Raw genomic sequence first — 24,962 nt, 5'->3', positions numbered from 1 at the left:
CCTCCTTCCCACCTCAGAGAAAAGGCCAGCAAGAGCAAGGATAGGCCAGGGGTCCGAGATGGAGCTGTGGCCAGGCCCATGTGCAACTTCACATCAACAATATCCCAGCATTTTTGTCCCAACTGGATTCCCATATATAGGGGGAAAAAAACCCAAGAACTGAGAATAAATAATTTATTTAAACTGGAATAAATATGTGGCATGGTTACAAATAACTGTAAAAAAACAAACACACACACACACACACACACACACACAGTGTCCTCAATTGAGGGGCGGGGCCTCGCTGTGGGCGGGGCCGGGACTTCCCAATTTTTCCTACAGGCCACTGGCGCCCCCAGAGGTAGAAGACATATTTACAGCCGAGAGACCAGCAAGAGGCTGTTCTCCAGATCCCAACTTAGGAGCTCCTGGTGTCCCCACGGTCTGCCAAGCGCCCGCGCAGCTGCACCCCTTGCACGATCCTCTGCACCCAGGGGCGGTGAGCTAGGAGGCTGGTGTAGACTCCGGGCCGGTTGCGCTCCGCGCAGCCTTCTCCCCAGCTGATAATTCCTGTCAGTAGCCAGGAGTCACCCACCTGGCACATCAGAGGACCCCCAGAATCGCCCTGCAGAGAAGAAGGAAAGTCAGGCGCCCACACTGGCAGGCCGTGTGCAGAGCCCAGGCGTGCTTAGAGGATGCAGTACTGAGCCAAGCCGTCTGTGGAGGCCCTGGAAGAACAGGCCTTATGAACAGAACCACTTCTGGTGGCGGCATGACCTCCCCACGATCACAAGGGCAGGAGATGAGGCCACTTTTCATTTACAGGTTTAGAAAGTCTTTACACCAATTGGCAGTGTGGGCAATGAAGCCAGACCATACATACACTGACCACCTCAGTCACGGGACTGGCCACAGAGGACAAAGGTTCTGAAGCACCGGACCCTACTCAGAATACCAGCTGCCAAGCTGAGGCATTACAGCCGAGGAATTCTATACACAGCCCGTGTGTGAACCAGAAAATGGGTGACCCAGCCAGGCTAAAGGGGGCCCAGGCGGAGGTGGGAAAGAATGTCCCTCAGGAAATAGAAGTGATGGAGCTTTTGGACCTCCCAATTGGGGCGGGCAGAGGGTGGGCGCTCACCAGACAAGCATCCCGCTCCCCTTCCAGGTAACCAGCACACAGCATGTCCTCAGTGATGGCCTCTTGCCCTGCACCCCGCCAGTACAAGCGTTTGCAGACTTCTGAGTCAATGATGGGCACCTTCAGCTTCTGAAGGGTCTGAGGGCGGGGCAGGGGCACTGGGAACAGGAAGAGATAGTCAGCTCAGTGCTTGCATCTGGTCCCCTCTATCCCCCTGCCCCAGCAGCCTTCCTCAAAGGTAAATGAATCCGCTCTACTGGGCTTTCCCAAGGTGTTTTCAGGAAACCCTAATCCCAGGCTCCCCACCCCTTGACCCAGTGAATTCAAACATGGATGCGCAGCCCTAGATTCTGTGCCCTCAATAAGCTCCCAAATGCCCACAGAGGGCTACACAGCAGAGTGGTGTTTCTAGACTCAGACTCTAGTTTTTCCTACAAGGGCAGCGTGTTTGGTATTCCCTGAATTTCACCAAGCCCTCACCTTCCCTGGAGTTAAGGTGTAGACCAAGGGAAGGCTGCAACTGCAGTTCCAGCATCCGCCCGTGCCTGAGCAATTCTTCTGGACCCAGGTTAAGGCTCTGCCTTTCTTCCCTGCTGTCTATACTCAAGTTTCTCCTTCCTGGTCTCTGCTGCGTGTTCTTTCATAGATCGTTTCTGTTCGCTTGGGCTTAACCCAGGCTCTATCTCTCTAGTTACCATCTGCCTTTCTCTACCTCTATATTTCCTCTGGTTTGTGGTTATAGATAGTATTTTCCAAACCTCCATAACTGGTTTGAAAATTGTGTTTTTGGTGATGAAGACTACGTTACCTCCTGGGACTTTTGCTTGCAATTCATAAATGCTGCCACCAGGGGGTGACAATTCCCACTTGGAAGTCATAATGCTGATTATGTTTCCATCTTGTCCCCACTCCATGTCCACCCATTCTTGTGTCAAGAGCTTTGCAAATAACCCCCCCCCCAGCAATAGGGTCTTTCTTTGTAATTCTCACTGTCCTGGAACTCTGTAGACAGCTAAATCACAGAGGTCTGCCTGCCTCTGCCTCCCAAGTGCTGGCATTACAGGCATGGGCCACCATGCCTACCTTTTTTCTTCACTCCTTCCTTTTGTTGTTGTTATTACTGCAAATCTCTATTGTTGCTTTAAAAGAGAGCCAGATTCCTTTCAGCTAGAGATGACCTAAAACTGGCAGTTGAGTTCTTGTGACTTCATTTCTCTAGTCCCCAACTCATCTTTCCTCGTCTCTATAATGCACACATGGCCTCTACCCTCTCCTACCCTAGTATCCGCATCTGAGTGGCCTCCGCCCTCCGTCCCCAGCTATTCCTGACCTCTCTGAAGTTAGAGGGGAGCCTCACCTCCATCACGGATGCTGCCCCAGCCTGCAATCCAGCAGTCAGTGTTGGGAGGGAGCCGTACGGAAGAGTCAGGCAGGCAGATGGGCAGGATCCGCTCAGAGAATTGGATAGAGTGTTCCAGGCGCACCAGGGCAATGTCTGCACGGGTTCCCTCCTTCCAAGAATACTTAGGGTGGGGCAGCACCCAAGCAATACCCACTTGCTGGGACCTTGGGCCTGGGTTTTCCAGCTGCCAGGCCCCCAATAATACTGAGAACAGAGATGGCTTGTCCACGCTGCTGCAAGGAAAGAGAAAGAAAGAGATGTCAAGGAGAGAATGCCTGGTACGATGGCAATCAGGATCCCTGAACAACTGGACAGCCCGGAGCCTGAGACAGGAAGGAAGGATGGGTACTGAGGAATCAAGAGCAAATCTGATTGCACATACCTCTTGAAGCAGTGCGCAGCCGTGACCACCCAGCGGTTGGTGAGCAAGGAGCCTGCACAGTGGTGGGAGCCATTTTTGAGGATGCTAACAATCCAAGGCCACTGGGCATCCACGCTGTCCTCGCCACCCACAACGCGGTTCAGCTGCTGAGGCTTGCCACAGTCTGGAGACACTGGCAGGAGGGACGGAGTTTCCTGTCATCTCAGCAGACCCAACTGTCTTCTGACTTGCCTCTCAACCCACCTCCAGGCCCTCCAAGGTCTCAAGCCTGTGGCCCAGCACAGCATGTGTCCAGCACAGTGTTTACCACAGGTGAGTCCCTGCCCTGTCCCCATCCCCTTTAGCTACCGGGGCGCTGGCCCTTTCATCCCTCTCTCCAGCCCGTTAGCTGGCCTTCCCTCCACTTCCCTTAACCTTGATTTCTTTGGTTCTCTTGACTCTCATCCTCCTGTCCTTCCAGACTTTTCTCCTCCAGGTTCATCCTCTTTTCTATACCCCTCCCCATGCTCGTGATCCCTGTATCCCTTCTTCATCAGCTTTCTCTGACCGCAGACCCCACTTCTGACCTACCCCATAGAGTGACATCCAGAGACCGCCCATCCCACCCCCCACCCCAGCCTACTCACACTCACCAGGGATGTGGGCAGCACCGAGGGTAGCTGAGGGCAAGAGAGTAAAGAGGGTCAGGCTCGGTGGTGAGGAGCCCTGATCCCCATGCCTGGGGCATCCCCCATCCTCTCAAACAGACTCATCCTGAGCCCTCAGCACCGTTCCCCACTCCTCCTACCATCTCTCTCTCTCTCTCTCTCTCTCTCTCTCTCTCTCTCTCCACACACACACACACACACACACACACACACACACACACACCACAGATAACTCCTGAAGCTCTGTTTGGAACAAAGATTTTCAGACCCCTGCCTCCCAGCTCACCAGTATTTTCTCCACCTTCCTAAGAGTAGGAAGAGAGAGCTTGGGACACATACTGCCAGCACGGCTTTCTCCCCAGCCCCCACGAAAGCCTGGGTAGCCGTCCCATTCCAGAACAGAAGAAGTAGACCCAAGATGGAAACCACGGAGGGGGAAACAGAAGCTGGAGGACAAAGGGAAGCCGCACTGACCAGATGGGAGAAGAGCCCGCAGCAAGCACGGCGACCAGGGCGCTCGCCCGCGCTCAGCTAGGGAAACTGAGGCACAGAGCAACGGCAGAGGCAGGGGACAGAGACAGAGGCACAGGGAAATGAAAGGAGACAATGGGAAGGAGAGCCCACACTCGAGGGAAGGTGCTGAACCAGGAGGCTGGCGAGGAGGAGGGGCTGTGGGCAGGAAGGAGGAGTGGAGAGAGGAGGAGGCGAAGAGACGCAGGCCCCGGAGGCTCACCTGTGGAAGTCAGCAGCGCCAGAAAGATTGTGATCCTGAACTGGTCCCCACCCAGTGCGGGGGGAGGTCTGGAAATCACCGCTAGGGGTGGAGCCCCAGCGAGGCGGCTGACCATCTCCAAGGCTGTGCTGGCTGGGACTGGCAGGGCAGGTGGCTGTAGTGTCGGGTTCCCTGCAGGTCGCCCCAGGTTTTATCCTGTGAGGAGGAATGCTGTTGGACCAGTCCCCCCAGCTGGTGACTGGGCCACCCAGACAGTGGGTCAGGGAGGAGGCGGGGCTACCAGGAGGAAACAACTAGCTACTGGGGCTAGGGGCAGTAACTAGACGGGGGACTCAGGCTCAGGTTCAAGATGGGTGCCCAGGGTGCACCCTGTGAGGGGCAGTAGGGACATGTTGACTGCCCTGAGCATGGCTCTATCCTTGACTGTCTCGGGAAACAGAGATCCTGTCTGCAGCTTTCCGAGCGCTTGGGGTAGGAAGTGGCTCAGCTGTGGCAGAGAGTGTTAGAAGCCCGTGGGACCTACGGCTGGGGGTTGCCAGGGGGATCTTGCTCCTTAACGGCCCATGTCCAGCGCCCTGGCTGCTTCCATGACTCAACCCAAACACTTGGGAGCCTGGAATCCCGTTAGCCCACTTCCCTGAAAGCTGTGACTCAGGTCCCAAGGGGGAGGGCATGATGGCCTCTTGGTCATTTGGCCAAGCTGTCCCTGATACTTCCTCCCAGTTGTCACTGCAGGTGAACCTCAGTGACTCATTTCTTACCTGAACTCCAGGGAGCAGGCCAACTCTGAGCAGTAGCCGTGGCCTGTGGCCCCCGGCCCCCATACTTGGGAAGAATCACATCCTGGGACCCCATGGAACTAGGCTTGGGGAAGCTGGGGCACCGTGGGCTGATGTGAATCGTTATTGACTCAGTGTCCTGCCCTCCTCACCTCAAGCAGGAACCCGCAACCGCCCCCCCCCCCCAGACATACATGTCCCTCCGTCCAGTGTGAGTTTCTAGGGGCAGACCTGGTTGTGGGAAGAAGCAAGGCTGAATAAAAGCAATACCGCAGTCTGAGACTCTGTACCCTACGTTGTGCTGTCCCCAAGTCCCCTAAGATTAAAAAAAAAAAAAGCTAGCTCAGGGAAGTCAGTAGACTGGACACTGGGTCAACTTGAGAACTCGGTGTCCCCAGCAGGATCAGAGGTGCCTGACCCTCCCTGGCACAGGTCACATGCTCTGAAGAAAAGAAAAGTGTGGGAACAGGGACAGTAATACTGCTCCTAGGAAAAGAAAGAGAGGTTGATCTCTTTCTGCCTCTGGGCCAGCCACAGCTCTCTTGGGAGCTCCCTGGCCTGTGTCTCCCAAGCTGTCCAGAGCTGGCCCTGCAGGGCCCTGTGCTGCCCACCTCAATTGTTTAGACCTACAGAGGTAGCAGGCCCAATTTGCACATGAATGCCCCTCTCTGGCAAAGTGATGCAGGGCACTGTGGATTGGGGTGTGGACTATGGGCCATTGCGCGGAGAAGGAGGCAAGAGGCAGGTCGGGGTTAACCTGCAGACAAGATGAAGCAGAGAGCCCCTGCCCCACCCCGTTCCAAACACACAAAATATGTGGCCTCAGGAACCCCAGTGGTTCATTCTTCTCCCTCCTGTGATTGTGGGTGTCACTACAGGAGCAGCCAAGATGAGGCCAGCTTCTCTACGCACTCATCCCCCAAAGCTATAGAACAAATATGGAGGAGCACTTGCCTCATCACAGGTCCCCCTCAGGGTCACTTCTGCACCTTCAGCTGCTCCCACACTTCCCTAACCCACCCCCTTGTGCCACCCCAGTTCATTCCACAAGCCCTGTGCTAGGTCACTGGGACACTCAGTGAGGAATGGGGTTCGGGTCCTTCACTCAGGAAACTCACATCTCTTAGGGGTGGGAAGCAAGATGAGTAGTTAGCAGCGAGGCAGGCAGTAGCATGGACCTTGATTTGTGCTGTGACTCCCTGAGGGGAAGGAAGTGTGCCTCCCCCAGCCATTCTCAGATCCAAGTCTGTCGCCCGCTGCACACTGGGTTTCAGTAGATGTTTGTTGAATGAATAAGTGATTGTAGAAGATAAGAGAGGCTAGAGACCAATACCTGCAGCCTCCTGCCTCTGCATTTCTTGAGTCATCGCCCTGGGCAACTAAGAGGCACGTCCCCAAAATGTTGCCTCCTTTGAGATGGGTGGCCAGAAAGAAACCCCAACACAAGGGCTCTGTGGGAGTCAGAAGAAGTTTAAGAAGCTAGACGGAGATTTCCTGTTACAAGCTCTGGAAGAGACCCACTCCCTCCCCAAGGACCAGCTCTCCAGTTCCTAGGATGTGAAGAGCCAGTCCCTGAAGAACAGGGATAGAGCCCCTGGCATGAGTCAACATTCAGCAAAATATTTACTGCGGGCCTCCATATACCAGACTCACACCCAGCATCCCAGCTGGGCATCTTCACGCTATGCAAGAGATAGATGAGGTACCCAGCCCTGCCACCCACACGGCAGTCCCTGCCAGCGTGCTCAGGGATACCAGCCAATTCACACTGAGCTGTTGATGTCTGATAGGGCTGCAGGAGCATTTACATGCTAAGGGCAGCTGGAGCCGGCGATGCTGAAGCCAAAACCATGACTCACCAGCGGTGGCGGTTGGGACGTGGGTATGGGAGTCAGGGGACATATTCCGAGCAAGGTTATCCTGCAGGGCACCGCCTCCTCCTGCTGGGGCTTACACTATAAGTGCCAGGATCATGGAAGGAAATACACCACAGCCTAACAGATGAGTTAGCAGGCATTACTGAGCAGCAGGGGTGGGGGTCACGGAGGGGGACCCTGACCTTAGTGACAAACTGAAATGATACCTGCCCTGATGGCTCAAATGGAATTGAAAGGTAAGCGAATCCTCCAGGGGTGATCTCATGCCTATAACCCCAGCACAGGGGAGGCGAAAGCCGGAACATCATCTCTGCAGATGTGAGGCCAGCCTAGGCTACAAAGCAAGTTCTAGACAAGCCTGGGCTACAAAGGGAGAAGCTGTCTCCAAAAGGCGTGAAGTTGGAGATGTAGCTCAGTTAGCAGAATGTTTAGCTTGCACAAAGGCCCCCTTCAATCCCCAGCACCACATGAAACAGGACATGGTGTCACATGCCTGTAATCCCAGCACTTGGAAGGATCGAAGAGACTCAGGGTGACCCTTGGCTACATGAGAACCTGACTCAAAGAACACAACACAGCAAAATAACAAGTCACTTGTTCTCGTGGATGTTGGGAACTTCCCAGTTGATTTAAGTATCATTATATCACCAACGTGGGCCAGTCCTGTGAAAGAATCAACCAGCAGCTTCATGGCCTCGTGAGAAAAGGCTGAATGGATAAGAAAGGCTGATGGCCTTGCAGGGTGTGATGGTTAATCTTAATTGGCTGGTCTGGAATCACCTAGGAGACACCCCTCTGGTAAGTCTGTGGGGTGGCTGGTCTGGAATCACCTAGGAGACACCCCTCTGGTAAGTCTGTGAGGTGGCTGGACTTGGAATCACCTAGGAGACACATCCCTGGGTAAGCCTGTGGGGTGGCTGGACTTGGAATCACTTAGGAGACACATCCCTGCGTAAGCCTGTGAGGTGGCTGGACTTGGAATCACCTAGGAGACACCCCTCTGGGTAAGCCTGTGAGGTGGCTGGACTTGGAATAGCCTAGGAGATACATCCCTGGGTAAGTCTGTGAGGGGTTTCCATAGTTGTTTTTTTTTTAAATATTTATTTATTTATTATGTATACAATATTCTGTCTGTGTGTATGCCTGAAGGCCAGAAGAGGGCACCAGACCTTATTACAGATGGTTGTGAGCCACCATGTGGTTGCTGGGAATTGAACTCAGGACCTTTGGAAGAGCAGGCAATGCTCTTAGCTGCTGAGCCATCTCTCCAGCCTCCTCCATAGTTGTTTAACTGATGTGGATGGCACCATCCCACAGGCTGGGGTTCTAGATTCCCTTATTACTTCTTCATCAATGTGATAAAATACTCTGACAAAAGCAGACTTGAAGGAGAAAGGGTTGTTTTCCTTCACAGCTCATCAGGGAGGGAAGTCAAGGCTGCAGGAGTGGGAGGAGGTCACATGACACCCACAGTCTGGAAAGAGGGGAACGGAGTGCACACTAGTGTTCAGCTTATAGAGTCCAGCCCCAGCTAAGATGGGTCTTTCCACATCCATTAATGTGATTGAGATAACTCCCCAAAAGAACTCTCAGAGGCACATCGCCCAAGTGATTCCAGATCCTGTTGGGCTGACAGCACAGACGGGATTAAAGGGGGAAAGGAGGGAGCCGCTGATCATCAGTAACCATCTCTGCTTCCTGGTTCTGAGACCCGCCCAGCTGCCTCCTGCTCCTGCTGCCTGCCGTGCTTCCCCAGGCATGAAGGAAATCCCAATCATGTCTATCCCCTCCTTATAGGGTTCCACTAGAATCCAAGCTGTGAAAGCAATGAGTTTACTGGGCTTCCTTACAGATCACGGATGAGGGTTGCTTCACAGGACGTGGATGACTCCATAGCAGCCACACCTCCGGAAAGTCTCAGCCTGCATGGATGATGACTGCCTCCCAGCTTCATAGAAAGAACGCCCCCTCCTCATTAACCTTCCCACTCCAGCACCGAAGGCCATGTGCAATTAGGGCAGAGTTACATACAAATGGCCAGACAGTGCAGGAGAGCAGCTGGACTCGCGGGTGAGGGTCTAACGACCCTGCCCACCTGCTCCTTCTATAAAGGAACATCGACAGCCGTCAAGCCTGTTCTCCGAGCCTCTTACAAGCGGTCACCGCTGTGCCAACAAAGACGGTCATATTCGGAAAGTGGCATTCTGTAGTGTGAGTATTCTGTCACAGAAAGGGAAAAGGAGCTAACACAGAAAACTGGTACCAATGAGAGGGCCATGGCTGTCCGAATCTGCCCATGTGGTCTGCAGGCCTCTGCACTGGCTTGTGAGAGGAGTGTGCAAGATTTGGTGCTGTAACCTCAAGAACCCTTAGAATATTATCAGTCTGATGGGCCATTCTGGTGAGAGTTCAGACTGCCTAGAAAACCACGTGACTAGGAAAGGTTGGGCTCATGAAATTCAGAGGAGAATATGACTACTCAGAACTGGACTATAGGCCGCCATTCATGCTATCCTCTGGCAGAGAAAGGCTTCATTCTTGACTTCAAAAGTAATGGACTTAGTTGTTCAGTAGAGTGAACATAGCTCTAAGCTGCAGCATGGCTGCTGCCCCTGCTTTTAATCAATTCCACCATGAGAACGTCCTAAATGCAAGGGAAGTGTGCAGTTTGGTAAGGAGAGGAGCAGGAGTTTAAAGATGCAGGAAAGATGGGTGCAGGAAAGAGATGGATGCAGGAAAGAGACGGGTGCAGGAAAGAGATGGATGCAGGAAATACAGGTGCAGGAAAGATGGGTGCAGGAAATACAGGTGCAGGAAAGAGATGGATGCAGGAAATACAGTTGTAGGAAAGAGATGGGTGTAGGAAAGAGATGGGTGCAGGAAAGAGACGGGTGCAGGAAAGAGATGGATGCAGGAAATACAGGTGCAGGAAAGATGGGTGCAGGAAATACGGGTGCAGGAAATACGGGTGCAGGAAAGATGGGTGCAGGAAATAAGGGTGCAGGAAAGAGATGGATGCAGGAAAGAGATGGGTGCAGGAAAGATGGGTACAGGAAGTCGCTGTAAGTGGAACTAGATTGGCACCATTACAGAGAAACTCTCACCTCTGCCCCAAAACAGTAGCACCTGCCCGGAAGACAAGACAGAGAGAGCCTGGATTGAGAACTGAAGGGTTCCCTGCTAGAAACTGGATAGGCAGTGTTTTCTCAGGCTCAGCTGACGAGGCTCACAGAGACCAGACTACACGCTGAGGTGGGATCAACCCTTCACAATGGCATCCACGTAACGCCCAGATCATGGAAGCTTGCACCAGGGTTCCAGGTCACTGAGGCCAGGCAATGTGTGTCAAGATTGACTTCCTGGCAAGGAGGCTATTCTATTGAGCTACGAAAGTGAACCCTAAATTGTAGGGACTCTAGGGTGGTGATTCTCAACCTATGTGTCACAATTCCTTTGGGTCCAGTGCCCTTTTCACAAGGGTCACATATCAGATATCCTGCGCATCAGACATTTACATTACAATTCATAGCAGTAGCAAAATTACAGTTATGCAGTAGCAACCAAAATAAGTTTATGGTTGGGAATCACCACACCATGAGGAACTGTATTAGGAGGTCGCAGCATTAGGAAGATGGAGAACCACTGCCCTAGGGTGTTGGCTATGCCAGGGCTAGAACATCCACCCAGGAAAGCTGCAGGCAGAGGATAGAGCTGACCTGAGAGAGGCTGCATGTACTGCAGGCTGCAGAATGGGACGAATGGAGGACCCAAACCTGCTGGAACCTGGATGATGCCACCAGCAGCCCCAGATGCCAGGCACAGAACTGCAGGGTCTCCCTTCAAAATCTCGACCTTGCTTTAATCCAGTTTTCCCTCGCTACCCCTACATTCCTCCCTTATGGAGTGGAAATATTTACTCTTTATCATTCAGTAGATTGTTTTTGCAGATTTACATAAGCACAAATAAAACACTGTGAGCCTGGTGTTGGCCTTAGTGGCTCTGACCCCAACTGTACGGCTGGCTCTACGGTGGCTCTGCAGTTCCCAGAGGAAAATGAATGACTGACCACAGTAAGATCTGCTGCACTTTCAGCTCCTGATGAGGACCAGGAACTCCCTGAAGCCAATGGGCAGCATGAGCTTGGTCTTCTTGATGCTCACAACATCAATTTTGGTCATCAGCATGTTGTTCGTGAGTCTTCTCCGCACCCTGTTGCTGATAATTCTGGGTTCCTGCCAGTTTTGCTTAATTGTGAGGTATCAGTCTGACTGGTGCCAGGAAAACTGCTTGAACCTCTTTTTGAGGATTTTGGGATCCACCAGAGGTTGGATGCTGCACACAAGGTGGAAAGCCAAGGGAAAAACTACCCTGTGCCATTTTATATTGGAAATATACGACTTATATATCTCTCTCTATTTTACAGTGCCTCACCAACACTGCTTTGAGTCTCAGAAGAGATTTCAGCTTTTCAACAATATTAGAACTAGTAAAATTTTGGGGACCTAGCCAGACATGGTGGCACACACCTTTAAGCCCAGAATTCAGAAGGCGGAGGCAGGTATCTCTGAATTTGAAGATAGCCTCATCTACAAAGCAAGTTCCAGGATAGCCAGGGCTACACAGAGAAACCCTGTCTCAAAAACAAAACAACAACAACAAAAGATTTTAGGGCCTCCTACAAATGACCTAAATTCGAGCCTTGAGGGAAAGGGTAAAATGTTACAGGTAAATTGATGAGTTTGGGTATCAAATTGAGAAACAGAGGGCTTCCGGTTTGTGATAGTTGATCGGATTTGGAATCACCTGGCAGACATACTTTTGTGGCCTGCCAAGTGTATTTCCTGAGAAGTTTAGCTGAAGGTGGACCGCATAGTCTGATTGTGGACAGCACCATCCCCTGACCTGAGGGCCCAGGCTGAATAAAAGAGGAGACAGGAGAAAGCCCGATGGGCACCATTATTTCTTCCCTCCACCTCCTGACTGCCAACTTGATGCAGCCAACCTCCTCGCAGCCAAGGCTGGGAGCCCTGGGAACGCACTGTAAGGAACGGTATCGCCGCCCTCTCCCCCTCCCCCCAGCTGTGAGCCTTCCTTCCGCTGCTTCTGACAGCTTTTTTATCACTGTGCCTGGACAAGAGAGGGGCACACAGGTGAGTCCTCACTGCCCCACTGGGCATGAATGCTTTTGAGGAGCCTGGTCTGGGTGGCCCTGGGGATACTGGATTACTGAGGCAGCACTGCTCTCCGATGTCCCACCTCCCACTTGATCACACTCCCAGCTGTCCTGGGAACCTGTTGCCTTGGAAACAGCAAGGCATTGGGCTTCTCTGCCTCTCAGAAACTCGGGTCCTTCAGGACCCCAACCCAGTCCTGGGTGTGGTCCCCCCTCAGAGCCCTCCCAAAGTCCCCATGCCCTTGCCTTCCTTCAGGCTCCTCTAGCTCTTCCCAGCTCTTCCCCAGAGCTCTGTCCCTCCGCCCCTCCTATGAGAAGCCGACTGTCTTAGTCACGTTTCTAAGGCTGTGATGAGACACCATGCCCAAGACAAGTTGCAGAAGTGTTTATTTAGGGCTTACAGTTCCAGAGGGTCAGAGTCCAGGAGGGCAGAGTGGAGGTAGCAGGCAAAAGGTGGTGGGATAGCGGCTGAGAGCTCACAGGCATGTTGATCCACAAACAGGAAGCAGAGGGAGCTCACTTGAAACTGTAGGCGTCTTTTTGAAACCTCAAAGCCCTCCCCAAGTAACATACTTCCTCCAGCCAGGACATACCTAACCCTCTTCAAACAACCACTGACGACCGAGTGTTCAGTGCTGGAGACTTACGGGAGCCCTCTCACCCAAACCAGCACACCAACCACGCCTGACTCCACACCGCCCCACAGCTCTCTGGTGACAAGAAAGTCAGGATAGGGCTGCATGGTGCAGACCCATGACATCCTTTCTTCCATCTCCTCTTCCCAGTGCTGAGCTCTGCAGTCTGGGAACTTCCCACCCCTGAGCCCAGAGAACAAAGCTTTCCTGTAAGGAAGTTCTCAGCATTTCCTACGGGTGGAGATTAAGAATCGCTCTCCCTGCTCAGCCCACCTTCCTGTCCTTTCAGGGATCCCAACATCGACCATCCCATGCATTCTGAACAGACAGGGCTTAGCTATCTGACTCTGGGTGCTAGGCTTCCGAGCTCCATGCTGATCATGTGACTCCCAGAGCATCAGGCTGAGACTGTCTTCCTGGAATATGTAGCATGTCTGGCTCTTGGGTTTCACCAAGAGGCTCAGGTATTTTAATCAGCTGCTTTTATCCCTGCCTTTGTGGCTCCCCTTGTGTCTTTACTTTCTCCGTCTTCAGAGTTCTTCCCTTCCAGAAGCTGCCTGGAAGGTGTGTTTTCAGCCTTTGTATCTTCAGTGAGTTGGCTGGAGTCGGGTGTGATGATCCACACCTGCTGTCCCTGCACTTGGGAGGCTGAGGCAGAAGGATCTTGAGGTCCAGCCTGGGCTAAGTAGAGGAGCCCTATCATGAGAAAAAAAAATAATAATTTTAACGATAAAATCAAAGCTTTATAAAAGAAAAGAGAAGTCGGCTGCTGGAGTTATGAGTGTTAATCTCCTTTTCCACACTGACTTCACGGTGCTCATGGACAATGCCCACCAGCCTGGAAGGGGGCCTGGGGAAGAAGTGTCCAGCCCTCCCCCAGGAACAGTACTGGGTTCCAGGACTCTCCCTCTACGCCCATCCCAGCCTGCTCCCTTTGCTAGAGAGAGCAGCTTCTTTCTACTACTTTAAGGTGACTCACGAATTCTTGGGTGAGCCTGGAGCTCCCTTTGCACTTTGTCCTTAAAATCGCTGGCTAATTCGAGGGACTCTGCCTGAGGGTAGAGCCCAGTGACAGGTAACTTGCCTGCCAGGAGGAAAGCCACAGATCCATGGCTCAGAACCACGACAAGATCAGATTTAAAAATAGATAGAGAGATGCGGTGGTAACCCCAGCACCCACGAGACCAAGGCAAGAGGACGGTATCAGGTCGGAGGCAGCTGGGCTACACGGACAGTACCAGGCCAGTCAAGGCAGAACTAATGATGGACCAATAACAGGGCCTAGTGGTGCTGGTGATGGGCTTGCTAAAGCTGGCTCTGCCCGCTGGCAGGATGACGATAGCCACACAATCTGCAGACTTCAAGTGGCTGTCATCACAATAGCATCTTGATATCAGTTGGGCTCCATCAGGCAGCTGATGCCACAAAGCAGGTCATCCCCTGGACAGAGCCAGAAGGTTCAGAGGGAGCCAGGCAGAGTCCAGCTGGGGACGTGGCCCAGAGAAAATGGGTTACAGGATACACAGGGGTGCCCTTGGTCAGGCTAAACTCTTCCTCACACTCCTGGTGACTCACCCTGACTCATGGACAAGAGGTCGGACCTCTGAGTTCCGACATAGAGGTATGGCTGGGGTTATCTCCTGGTCAGTGTCTCTGAGACTCACAGAGGAGTAAGAGACTGGCCACATGGGACTTCAGTCTGGCTGGAGAGTGGAGGGTGGTGCAGGGCCATGGCCCTGCTTTAGTTCCAGGTGAGCTGAATACATGGCCGAAAGATGCATGTCTCTGCCTGGGGGGGGCACTTCTGAGCCATGGCCTAGCTGTCCCCCACCCCAGGTATGACCTGGGCAGCCACGTCATGCCTGCCACAGAGGAAACATGGAGAAACCAGCTTGGGCCACCCCCGCAGGGTGGGAGCTACTTCCCAACCTGTTTCTCCTCCCCCTCTTCCCTCCAGGGAAATGAGTGGTTCTGCTAATTGCTGCTAATGAGCAACTTGGGGCCAGTCAGTGTGGCTGTTTTTGCAGCCAGGAGGCTGACGGCAAGGGTGGGGAGCTGCAGGTGTGTGAAAGGAGCAGCAGCAGCCAAAAGTGGTCATCAGTGGTCATCCTGTGTGCTGGGGTCACTGACCCCTTGCCCGCTTCCATGCCTGTCTCTTCAAGCCATGACCTGGGCACCAGAACCTGGACTTTGAGCAGGTTTCTCAAAGAGATACACGCTCGGGTTTTCCTGGCTCAGGAATCGGCAGCATGATTCCCCAGTTGCTCAAGACTTGGGCTGGGGAAACATCCTTGATTCATTTCTTCCCCCCACCTACATCTGCCTTCCACATTGCATGAACACTAGGAAGGCCGAGAAGATGCCAGTGAATCTGGGCACTGTGCTCTAAACCCAGACCCTGCAACAGCCTTACTTACATCACGCCGTTCTGATGGAGTGTGGATAAACATCACGAGATAGAGCAGATGCAGAGACTCACAGCCAAACTTTGGGCAGAGCTCTGGAACCCTACAGAACAAGAGAAGGAAAGATTGCAGGAGCCAGAGAGGTCAAAGGACACCAAGAGAACACAGCCCACAGAATCAGCTAAGCAGGGCTCACAGGGGCGCACAGAGACCAAAGTGACAACCATGGATCTTGCATTAGATCCTCTGCATACGTGCTGTGGTTGTTTAGCTGGCTTTGGTTTTGTTTTTTGAGATAGGGTCTCCCTGTGAAGTCTTGACTGTTCTGGAAATTACTCTGTAAACCAGGCTGGCCTCAAACTCACAGAAATCTGCCTGCCTCTGCCTCCCGAGTGCTGGGATTAAAGGTGTGCACCACTACTGCTCAGCAAGGCAGGACAAGGCAACCCAGTAGGAGGAAAAGAGTCCCGAGAGCAGTCAAAAGAGTCAAAGTCACCACCATTCCCATTGTTAGGAGTACTAAAAAACCCCAGCTAAAGCCAGGTGGTGGTGGTGCACACCTTTAATCCCAGTATTTGGGAGGCAGAGGCAGGCAGATCTCTGTAAGTTTGAGGCCAGCCTGTCTGCAGAGTGAGTTCCAGGACAGGTTCCAAAGCGATAAAGAGAAACTCTGTCTTGAAAGATTCCAAATACTGTATTTGATTGCTCTGAGAGATAATTATTAAGATTTATTTTTTATTTATATGTATATGTGTGTGTCTATGTGCACATATCCAAGGTATGTGTGGATACCCAAGGAGGAAAGAAGACAGTGTTGAATCCCCGGGTACTGGAGTTAGAGATGGTTGCAAGCTGCCCTGTATGGATGCTGAGAACTGAATTTGAGTCCTCTGTAAGAAAAGCAAGCATCCTTAATCAAGCCCATGTCAGGCCCAGTCTCTCTCAAGCTCCCAATTAAATGCTTTCTGTTATAAGTGGCCTTGGTCACGGTGTCTCTTCACAGCAATAGAACAGTAACTAAGACAGACAAAATACTCATGCACATAAAAAGTAAAAACATGTAAAAAAATTAAAAATCACTGATCAATTAAAAGCCTCAAAATTTTTACTTAATTAAACAAGTTATAGATAATATATTTTTATTTTTATAATATTGTAACCATACTACTACACTAATTGGATTTTAAATTATAATATAGCCTGGCACCTTCGCATATCAGTAAGTCATTCATAACATGGTTATTAATGTCTACATAATATCCCATTGTAAAACGCAACAACACTTACTTAACCTTGTGTCTTCTCAGGCTGGACACTCATTGCTTTTACTGTTACACATAATGTCTCAATAAAACTTGCTTAAAACATCTTTGAAAGCATCTCCAATTACTTCCTCAAGTTAGATTCCTAGAAAGGAAATAGCTAGGTCAAAGGTTGTAAATCTATTTACAGCTGTCAATAATGTAACATCAGCTCATGCTGGGAAAAGAATATGATTTCTCTCTCTCTCTCTCTCTCTCTCTCTCTCTCTCTCTCACTCACTCACACACACACACACACAAACAAATAAATAAATAAATCTTTAAAACATAAGAAAATAAAAAGAGCCACTTCCCTAACCTCACAGTGTCACTAGGCGCCCTCTGATTTGGTTACACACTAGGCTGTGCGCAGATTTGCCAGCAGGGTGAACGCAGCTGCCCTGTGTGGTACAAGCCTGAAATCCCAGCACTTGAGAGGCACAGACAAGAAGATAGGATTCTGTGACTTCCAGGCCAGCCAGGATTACAGAGTGAGAGCCTGTCTCTAACAAACTAACTAGGAGATAGATAGATAGATAGATAGATAGATAGATAGATAGATAGATAGATAGATAGATACATAAATACATGCATACATAGATAGATAGATAGATAGATAGATAGATAGATAGATACATACATACATACATACATACATAAATACATGCATACATAGATAGATAGATAGATAGATAGATAGATACATAGATAGATAGATAGATAGATACATGCATACATAGATAGATAGATAGATAGATAGATAGATAGATACATAGATACATAGATAGATACATAGATACATACATACATACATACATACATGCATACATACATACATAGATACATAGACACATAGACAGATAGAAGATAGACAGACAGACGGGTGGATGCCTGGGGACTTCAAGGATCTCCTGCAAACCTGAAAGCTCCAGGTATAGTTGACTGTTTTTACTCTTTACTCTTTTGGGGTGCCCACTACCCAGTTCCCAAATAAATCTCACAGAGGATATTCTTTCTTATAAATGCCTGGCCTTAGCTTGGCTTATTTCTAGCGAGCTTTTTTTAATTTCAATTACCCCCATTTAGATGTTGCCTCTGGCTTTTTGCCTTTCTCTTACATCTGTATATTACTTTCACTCTTTCTCTGGGGCTGGCTGTGTGACTGGGTGACTGGCCCCTTGTGTCCTCCTCTTCTTGTTCTCTTGCTCCTCCATCTTCTCCTCCCAGATGTCTCCTTCTATTTATTCTCTCTGCCTACCAGCCCCGCCTATCCTTTCTCCTGTTTAGCTATTGGCCATTCAGCTTTTTATTAGCCCATCAGATGTTTTGGACAGGCAAAGCATCACAGCTTCACAGAGTTAAACAAATGCAACATAAAAGAATGCAACACATCTTTGTATCATTAAAACAAATGTTCCATAGGAAAAACAAATGTAGCACATCTTAAGATAATATTCCACAACATCCAGGCTGTAAAGAGCTGCTTGCTTGGTGGGCGGTGGTGGCGCACACCATTAATCCCAGCACTTGGGAGGCAGAGACAGGCGAATCTCTGTGAGTTCAAGGCCAGCCTGGTCTACAGAGGGAGTTCCAGGACAGTCAACACTACACAGAGAAACCCTGTCTCCAAAAACAAACAAACAGAATGAAAATGATAATAAAAAGAAAATTAACTGCTTGCTAAATACTGAGAACAAGAAGGGACTCAAAGAAGTCCCGGCATCCTGGGCTCAGGCAGTGCTTAGTTTTCTCATTTCTTCTGCTTCCTCTCAGTCTGGGCAACGCCCGCTCTTCCCAAAGGGCCTCCTTTGGATCATGACTTCTCACAACGTCTGTTGTCCCGGATTCACAGTTTGCAGGACTGAAGTGCCCCCAGAATCTTCTGGAACTTCGTTCAGAACAACTCTGGCAGCTATGTTCAACACGGCTCTTCCACTTCACTCTACTACCCGTGTCCAAGGAGCCACCTTCCCCACTACACGCATGAGGGCAGGCGCTCAGGAGAGAGCTGCCCCCCTTACACAGCTTCCTAGTAGGCCAGGACTCAGATGTCACAGGGCCTTTTTTAAGATCTTGGCAAGTCTCAGCTGCGTGGGGTACACGTGCCTGCATCTCTGCACCAGGGGGATGGAGGAGGATCAGGAGTTCAAGCTTAAAATGGGCATCATAGTCACATTTCTCTTGCTCTGAAGAAACATGTGACCAAGGCAACTTAGCAAAGAAAGCATCTGTTTGGGGCTTACAGTTTCAAAGGGTCAGAGTCCATGACCATCATGGCGGGGAGCAGGCCGCAGGCAGGCAGGCATGGTGCTGGAACAGAAGCTGAGAGCTTACATCTTGAGATACAACCACTGGGGGGTGGGGCTGAGAGAGTTAACTGGGAATGGTATTGGCTTTTGAAACCCCACAGCCACCCCCAGTGACACACCTCCTCCAGGAAGGCCACACCCCCTAATCCTTCCCCAAACAGTTCCACCAGCTGGGGAGCAAGGATTCAGATATGTAAGTCTATGGGACCATTCTCATTCAGACCACCACACTGGACTACATAGCAGGTTTGAGGCTAACATGGGCTGCACGAGACTGTTGAAAGAATAAAATAAAGCAAAGAATTCCAACTTACACCAGGTGAAGCTTAATACTCTGCATGTATTGTGGCTTGATTATGCCAGGAAAAACTTGTCCAGGAAGGCAAACTTTGTAAATAACCTTGCCGTCAAGTTCAGGAAAGTCCACTGAGTCACAGACCTTCCCAAGACTACGAGACTCTCCTACCATGACACACTAGAACAATCTTGACCTACTAGAGTTTAATCGTGTGCTAACATGATCCTAGCCAAATCTTACTAGGTCTTGCAGCAACGGGCCTACCTTAAAGCAGACCCCCCTCCCCCCGCCAAACATCAGTACCCCGTTTACCTAATTTGTCCTCTATCTGCATTCTAGAATTCTTACAAGACAGAGTTCTTCCTTCAGCCGGCGCGCAACAAACTCTACTGTTGTATCAGAAGTACTTTCTGGAAGCTCGGACAAGGAGGAAACAAGGCCTGGACACCAAGGAAGCATCAGCATGTCTGCTGATGAAGCCTTGGCCCAGCGAGCTAAATGCTCTGTCCAAGGTCATGCTGTGGTGAGCCCAGACTTCCTCTTCTTAACCTCTGGCCTCAGCTGAACAGGGAACAGGGCCCTAGCCGTGTGGTCCAGATGCTGTCTGCCAGGGTGACTCAGAGGAAGTGCTCCTCCAGGGCCTTCTCAACAATCCAGCTGGGCGAAAATATAAACCAAGAGACCGGCAGTTAATTAACTCCAGCCAATTAGTGTCTGGACTTCTGCGGATGCCCAGACGGGGAAATATGAACACCACTCACCAGATGCCTGCAAGAGAGGCAGCCGGGTGCGGTTCAGTGGCTGTTGGGGCTTTCTCGAATGGCAGGGGCACTTAGCAAAACGCTCATAGACAGCCGAGTGACTGCAAATGAGACCACAGGCGGCCTTTGGACACACCAGGATCTCGGCCACTCTGGTTCCTGAGCGGAGAAGGTGGGAAGAGATCCTGCCACCTCTTCTTGGGTTTCCAGCTGCGAATCTCTGTGTCTGTTGCCCCCTAGTGGCCACGTGCAGAGCCTCAGTCCTGATGACTGAATCCATGTGCATAGCTGAGCCTCTAGGCTGATGCTTAAATTTTCATGAATTTTGCAAAATGGATATTAGAAACATTTTGTGAACATTAGCCTAGCATACTCAAGGCTCTGAGTTTAATTCCCAACACACAGGCAACCTACATACACACACAAAATTTGGGGGTTCAGGATATAGCTCATAAGGAGAGCACTTGCCTAGAGCCTGCAGGAAGCCCTGGGATCCATCCTCATTACTACAGATATAATTGTGTGTGCTTAGGAGGCTGGAGAGAAGGCTTGGTGGGTAAGAGCACTGATGGCTCTTCCAGAGGACCTGGGTTCAATTTCCACCACCCACAAGGCTTTACCTGTAAGCCCCGAGGAGGAGTGCTGATTGCTCCTCTGGCTCCCTCAGCCTGTTTTCCCACAGCTCTGAGACACCTACCTGCCTAGGAACGGTGCTGCCCACAATGGGCTGGGCCATCCACACCCAAGGGTAACTGGGAAGATGCAGCACAGATTTGCCTGCGCCTGAATCTTACGAGGGGTGTTTTCAATTGAGACTCCCCCTTCTGAAATGACTCCAGCTTGTGTCAAGTGGACAGAAAACTAGTCAGGACAGCTGACCCCATGTCAACTTGACACACTAATACAACACTAACAACAGCCTTTCCTTCATCCCCAAGATCTCAGATTAATATCGCAATATAGACATAGTATAGACTTTAAATGTTTCAGTCTCTACAATTTCAATACTTTGAAAATTCAGTCTCATTAAAATACCCAAAGTTTCTTTAAAAATGCAAAGTCCCATAGGGCGTGGTGGCACACACCTTTAATCACAGCACCCAGGAGGCAGAGCTCCGCATTGGAGGGGAGCCTGATCTACATAAAGTTCCACATAGCAAGAGCTACAGAGTGAGTCCCTGCTTCCCCCCAAAATGCAAAGTCTCTCTGAAAATCTTTAAAGTCTCTCAACTGTGAGGTCCTGTTTAGAAAGAGAAAAAAAAAATCAGCTAAATAGAGAGAAGAAGCAGGGCACTGTTACCATCTGAACAAAGCAAATCCAAAGTCTGATAGCATAAATAAGCCGGGGCCCAGTGCTTGGGATCTGCTCACAGTCTTCTGGGCTCCTCTAAGGAATGGACCACTTCTCTCTCCACCTCTGCAGCACACAGCTTGTCTTCTAGGCTCAGCCTGGCTCCATTCCAGGACAGCTACTGTCCTTGGTGGTCATCCCATGGCACTGGCATCTCCCAGATCCTGCTGTAGCTGAGGTGTAAAAGGCCCCCAACCAGCAGCATGACTGACACCATGACAGAGTCGTTCAGGCCATAAACTCAGCTCGCAGACAGCACCACCCGCGGAAACTGGAACAAAGGCCTTGTCCATCGAAGTCCACAGTTCTGGGGAAGTTTCTAAATGTGCCAACCTTGCTTTTTTGCTTCTGTAGTCCACTTCTGGTTAACTGTTCCTTATAACTGGAATATGTCAACTCAGAGCATGGTTTTTTACGCTTAAAATCTCACACTGATGAGCCAGGCAGTGGTGACACGCATCTTTAATCCCAGTACTTGGGAGGCAGAGGCAAGAGGATCTGTGTGAGTTAGAGACCAGCCTGGTCTACAGAGCGAGTTCCAGGACAGCCAGGACTGTTTCACAGAGAAACCCTGTCTCAAAGAAACAAAAGAAAATAGAAGAAAAAAATCTCACACTGAGAAAGGCTCAATGCTACACCGGGATCCCACACACCCAGTGTAATCACGTGGCTAGCCCAGCTAACCCGAACCACGTATTTTTAATTCACAATATCTAATAAACCCAATAATCTTTAAGAAGCTCTCAAAATTTCCTCTGAAACTTCGCAAGCCAGGCCTCCGTTATCTGCATTTCTCTCGATACTCCCATCTCCCAAAGCTCTCCTGGAGCAGTCCACGGAGCTCCAAACAGCATGCAAGCAGAACAGGAACCTAGAGGCAGGAACTGATGCAGAGGCCAAGGAATGATGCTTCCTGGCTTGCCATACCCCTTGCTTGCTCAGCCTACTTTCTTATAGTACCCCAGGACCACCTGCCCAGGAATGGCATCACCCACAATGGGCTGGGCCCTCACACATCCCCCAGTAATTAAGAAAATGAACTCTCGGATCTGTAAGCAGGCAAATCTTACAGAGGGTTTTTTGTTTGTTTGTTTGTTTGTTTTGTTTGTTTTTGAAAAAAATAATTGAGTGTCCCTTTTCTTAGCATGGCTCTAGCTAAGCAGTTCTCGACCTGGGTTTCAACCCACTTGAGGATTCAAACAACCCTTTCACAGGAGGTGCCTACAGTCATCCTACATATCAGATACTTACATTATGGATCAAAACAGTGGCAAAATTACAGTTATGGGGCTGGAGAGATGGTTCAGTGGTTAAGAGCAATGCCTGCTCTTTCAAAGGTCCTGAGTTCAATTCCCGGCAACCACATGGTGGCTCACAACCATCTGTAATGAGGTCTGATGCCCTCTTCTAGCCTTCAGACATACAGACAGAATATTGTATACATAATAAATAAATAAATAAATATTACAGTTATGAAGTAGCAACAAAAATAGCTTTATGGTTGGGGGTCAGCACAACATGAGGAACTGTATTAAAAGATCACAGCGTTAGGAAGATTGAGAACCACTATTCTAGCTGTATCCAGTTGACAGAAAACTAACCAAGACAAAGGCTGAGAATCTAACCGGCAGAGAGTGCCTTAGCAGAGAGGGGAGCGCTGTGGCCAGATTTCAGAACAGGGTACAAGATGCCTACTGCAGGGGGAGGGCTGTGGGGTAATGTGCTCCAGAGACCTAGGGAGGCTAGGAAGAGGCTGCAGAGACAGGGTGAGCCACAGCCCACAGCCCTGGGAGTGCCGACAGGAGAGGGCGATTGCTGTGTTTGATAAATGTATTAGTTAAAAAACGAGGAGGCCATCAAAAATTAAAAATTGTTATTTAAAAAAAAAGAGGAGGCCAAGGGGCTAGAGAGATGGCTTAAATATTAAGAGCACTGGCTGCTCTTCCAGAGGTCCTGAGTTCAATTCCCAGCAACCACATGGTGACTCACAACCATCTGTAATGAGGTCTGGAGCCCTCTTCTGGCCTTCAGGCATACATGCAGGCAGAACACTATATACATACTAAATAAATCTCGGAGGGTGGGGGTGGAAGAGGAGGCCAAGTCTAGGAATGTCTTCTCAGAGTGCTTAGCTACCATGTTCAAGGCCCCGAGTCCCAGCCCAATGCCACAGAAGACTAGGACTGATATAGAGAACAAACAGAAGGAGGAAATGGGGAAGGAGGAGGAGGAGGCTGCTAAGAAAGTGAAACCCTGGGTTGGAAGCTCCCCGGGGAAGCTGAGGGAGGGGACATTGGAAAGGCTGAGACCAGGCAGGACCAGCTGTAGGTCTGGCTAGTAAAGAAGAGGGTGGGCTTGCACTCCGGGGGTTTGGAACCCAAACTCTGATTCTCCCTCCTTCCTTTTGTGTTCTGGCCAGGAAAGGAACCTTAGTCTCCATTATGGCTTAGGAGTCTGACTCTGCATTGATAAACAGACAAACTTTACCCAGGTGCGGTGGCACACGCCTATAATCCTAGTACTAGAGAGATTGGGGACAGAAGGAGCCAGAGTTTGAAGCCAGGCTAGACTATAGAGAGACCCTGCCACGACAGAAAGACACCCTTCTCCAATTAAATATGATCAACGTAAGGCATCTCTGTGGGCATCTGTCTGTTGGGGTTTGGACAGGGAAGTGAGCTGGAATAGGAGTTCCATGTAGGGATTCGTTCTGATTTGACTTTGTCGGGGAAGAGAGGGGAGATGGTAGCCAAGAAGACTGACAAGGAAACATTTAGCACGGTTCTGGTACAGAGGAGCTGGGACCACGTAGAACTCCACGTCTCCAGCTTTGACGTCATGGGTGACCTGAGGCAGAGCTGCTGACCCCCCACCCTGCAGGCTCCACCCTTGCTGGGCCTGGACTCTGAGCAGCTCTAGTGGAAGAGACCTGGTGAGGACTAGAATGAGACACATCTAACCAACAGTAAACTTTTTTTTTTTTTTTTTTTTGGTTTTTCAAGACAGGGTTTCACTGTAGTTTTAGAACTAGCTCTTGTAGACCAGGCTGGCCTCGAACTCACAGAGATCCACCTGCCTCTGCCTCCCGAGTGCTGGGATTAAAGGTTTGTGCCAACATTTTTTTTTCTTTTTTTCTTTTTTTTTTTTGGTTTTTCGAGACAGGGTTTCTCTGTAGCTTTGGAGCCTGTCCTGGAACTCCCTTTGTAGACCAGCTTGGACTCGAACTCACAGAGATCCACCTGCCTCTGCCTCCCGTGTGCTGGGATTAAAGGCGTGCGCCACCACCGCCCAGCTGTGCCAACATTTTTAAAGGGGCTGGGGAGATGACTCAGTTGCTAACATGCCTATTTTACAAACTTGATGTGAAGATGTGAATTCAAATCCATAGCACTTAGAGTCTCTCATGTATGAGAGAGACAGAAAGAGAAAGAAGAGAGAGGGGGCTGGAGAGATGGCTCAGAGGTTAAGAGCACTGATTGCTCTTCCTGAGGTCCTGAGTTCAATTCCTAGCAACCACATGGTGGCTCACAACCATCTGTAATGAGATCTAGTGCCCTCTTCTGGTATACATGCAGACAGAACACTGTATACATAATAAATAAAAATCTGAAAGAAAGAAAGAAAGAAAGGGAAGAGAGGGAGGCGGGATCAAAGAAGACATCCAGTATCAATTTCTGTCTTCAGAGCACACACACACATGCATGCACACACGAACACACCACAGACACATGTGCACACATATATACCTTCCCAGCAAGTACACACACATTCACATATTTTTTTTA

General features: G+C 50.2%; 1 protein-coding gene and 1 long non-coding RNA gene across 2 annotated transcripts; both read right to left on the bottom strand.

The window, feature by feature from the left end:
• Window positions 1-166: 166 nt before the first annotated feature.
• Window positions 167-4,483, bottom strand: LOC142859524 (brain-specific serine protease 4). The gene is made up of 6 exons (XM_075989695.1): window positions 4,288-4,483; window positions 3,534-3,566; window positions 2,908-3,079; window positions 2,481-2,758; window positions 1,124-1,281; window positions 167-607 (listed from the first exon to the last, which is right to left on the bottom strand). Exons 1-6 carry the CDS (start codon window positions 4,400-4,402, stop codon window positions 401-403), a joined length of 963 nt encoding a protein of 320 aa, XP_075845810.1. The 5' UTR covers window positions 4,403-4,483; the 3' UTR covers window positions 167-400.
• An 8,036-nt stretch (window positions 4,484-12,519) lies between these two features.
• LOC142859523 (uncharacterized) lies at window positions 12,520-16,560 on the bottom strand. The gene is made up of 3 exons (XR_012912212.1): window positions 16,445-16,560; window positions 15,170-15,260; window positions 12,520-13,448 (listed from the first exon to the last, which is right to left on the bottom strand). It is a non-coding gene; the product is annotated as an uncharacterized LOC142859523 (long non-coding RNA).
• Between the last annotated feature and the right edge of the window lie 8,402 nt (window positions 16,561-24,962).

Source organism: Microtus pennsylvanicus, chromosome 11 (genome assembly GCF_037038515.1).
Source record: "Microtus pennsylvanicus isolate mMicPen1 chromosome 11, mMicPen1.hap1, whole genome shotgun sequence".
NCBI lineage: Eukaryota > Metazoa > Chordata > Mammalia > Rodentia > Cricetidae > Microtus > Microtus pennsylvanicus.
This window is presented reverse-complemented; position numbering and strand designations above follow the sequence as displayed.

What these genes read in the sequence shown, in the direction of transcription:
- LOC142859524 (XM_075989695.1), bottom strand. Translation starts at nt 4,402, where the DNA reads ATGGTCAGCCGCCTCGCTGGGGCTCCACCCCTAGCGGTGATTTCCAGA. An exon ending in GCTGCGCACTGCTTCAAGAG is followed by an intron (nt 2,759 to 2,907) that starts GTATGTGCAATC and finishes CTTTCCTTGCAG; the next exon opens with CAGCGTGGACAAGCCATCTC. An exon ending in GGGCAGCATCCGTGATGGAG is followed by an intron (nt 1,282 to 2,480) that starts GTGAGGCTCCCC and finishes TCCTGTTCCCAG; the next exon opens with TGCCCCTGCCCCGCCCTCAG.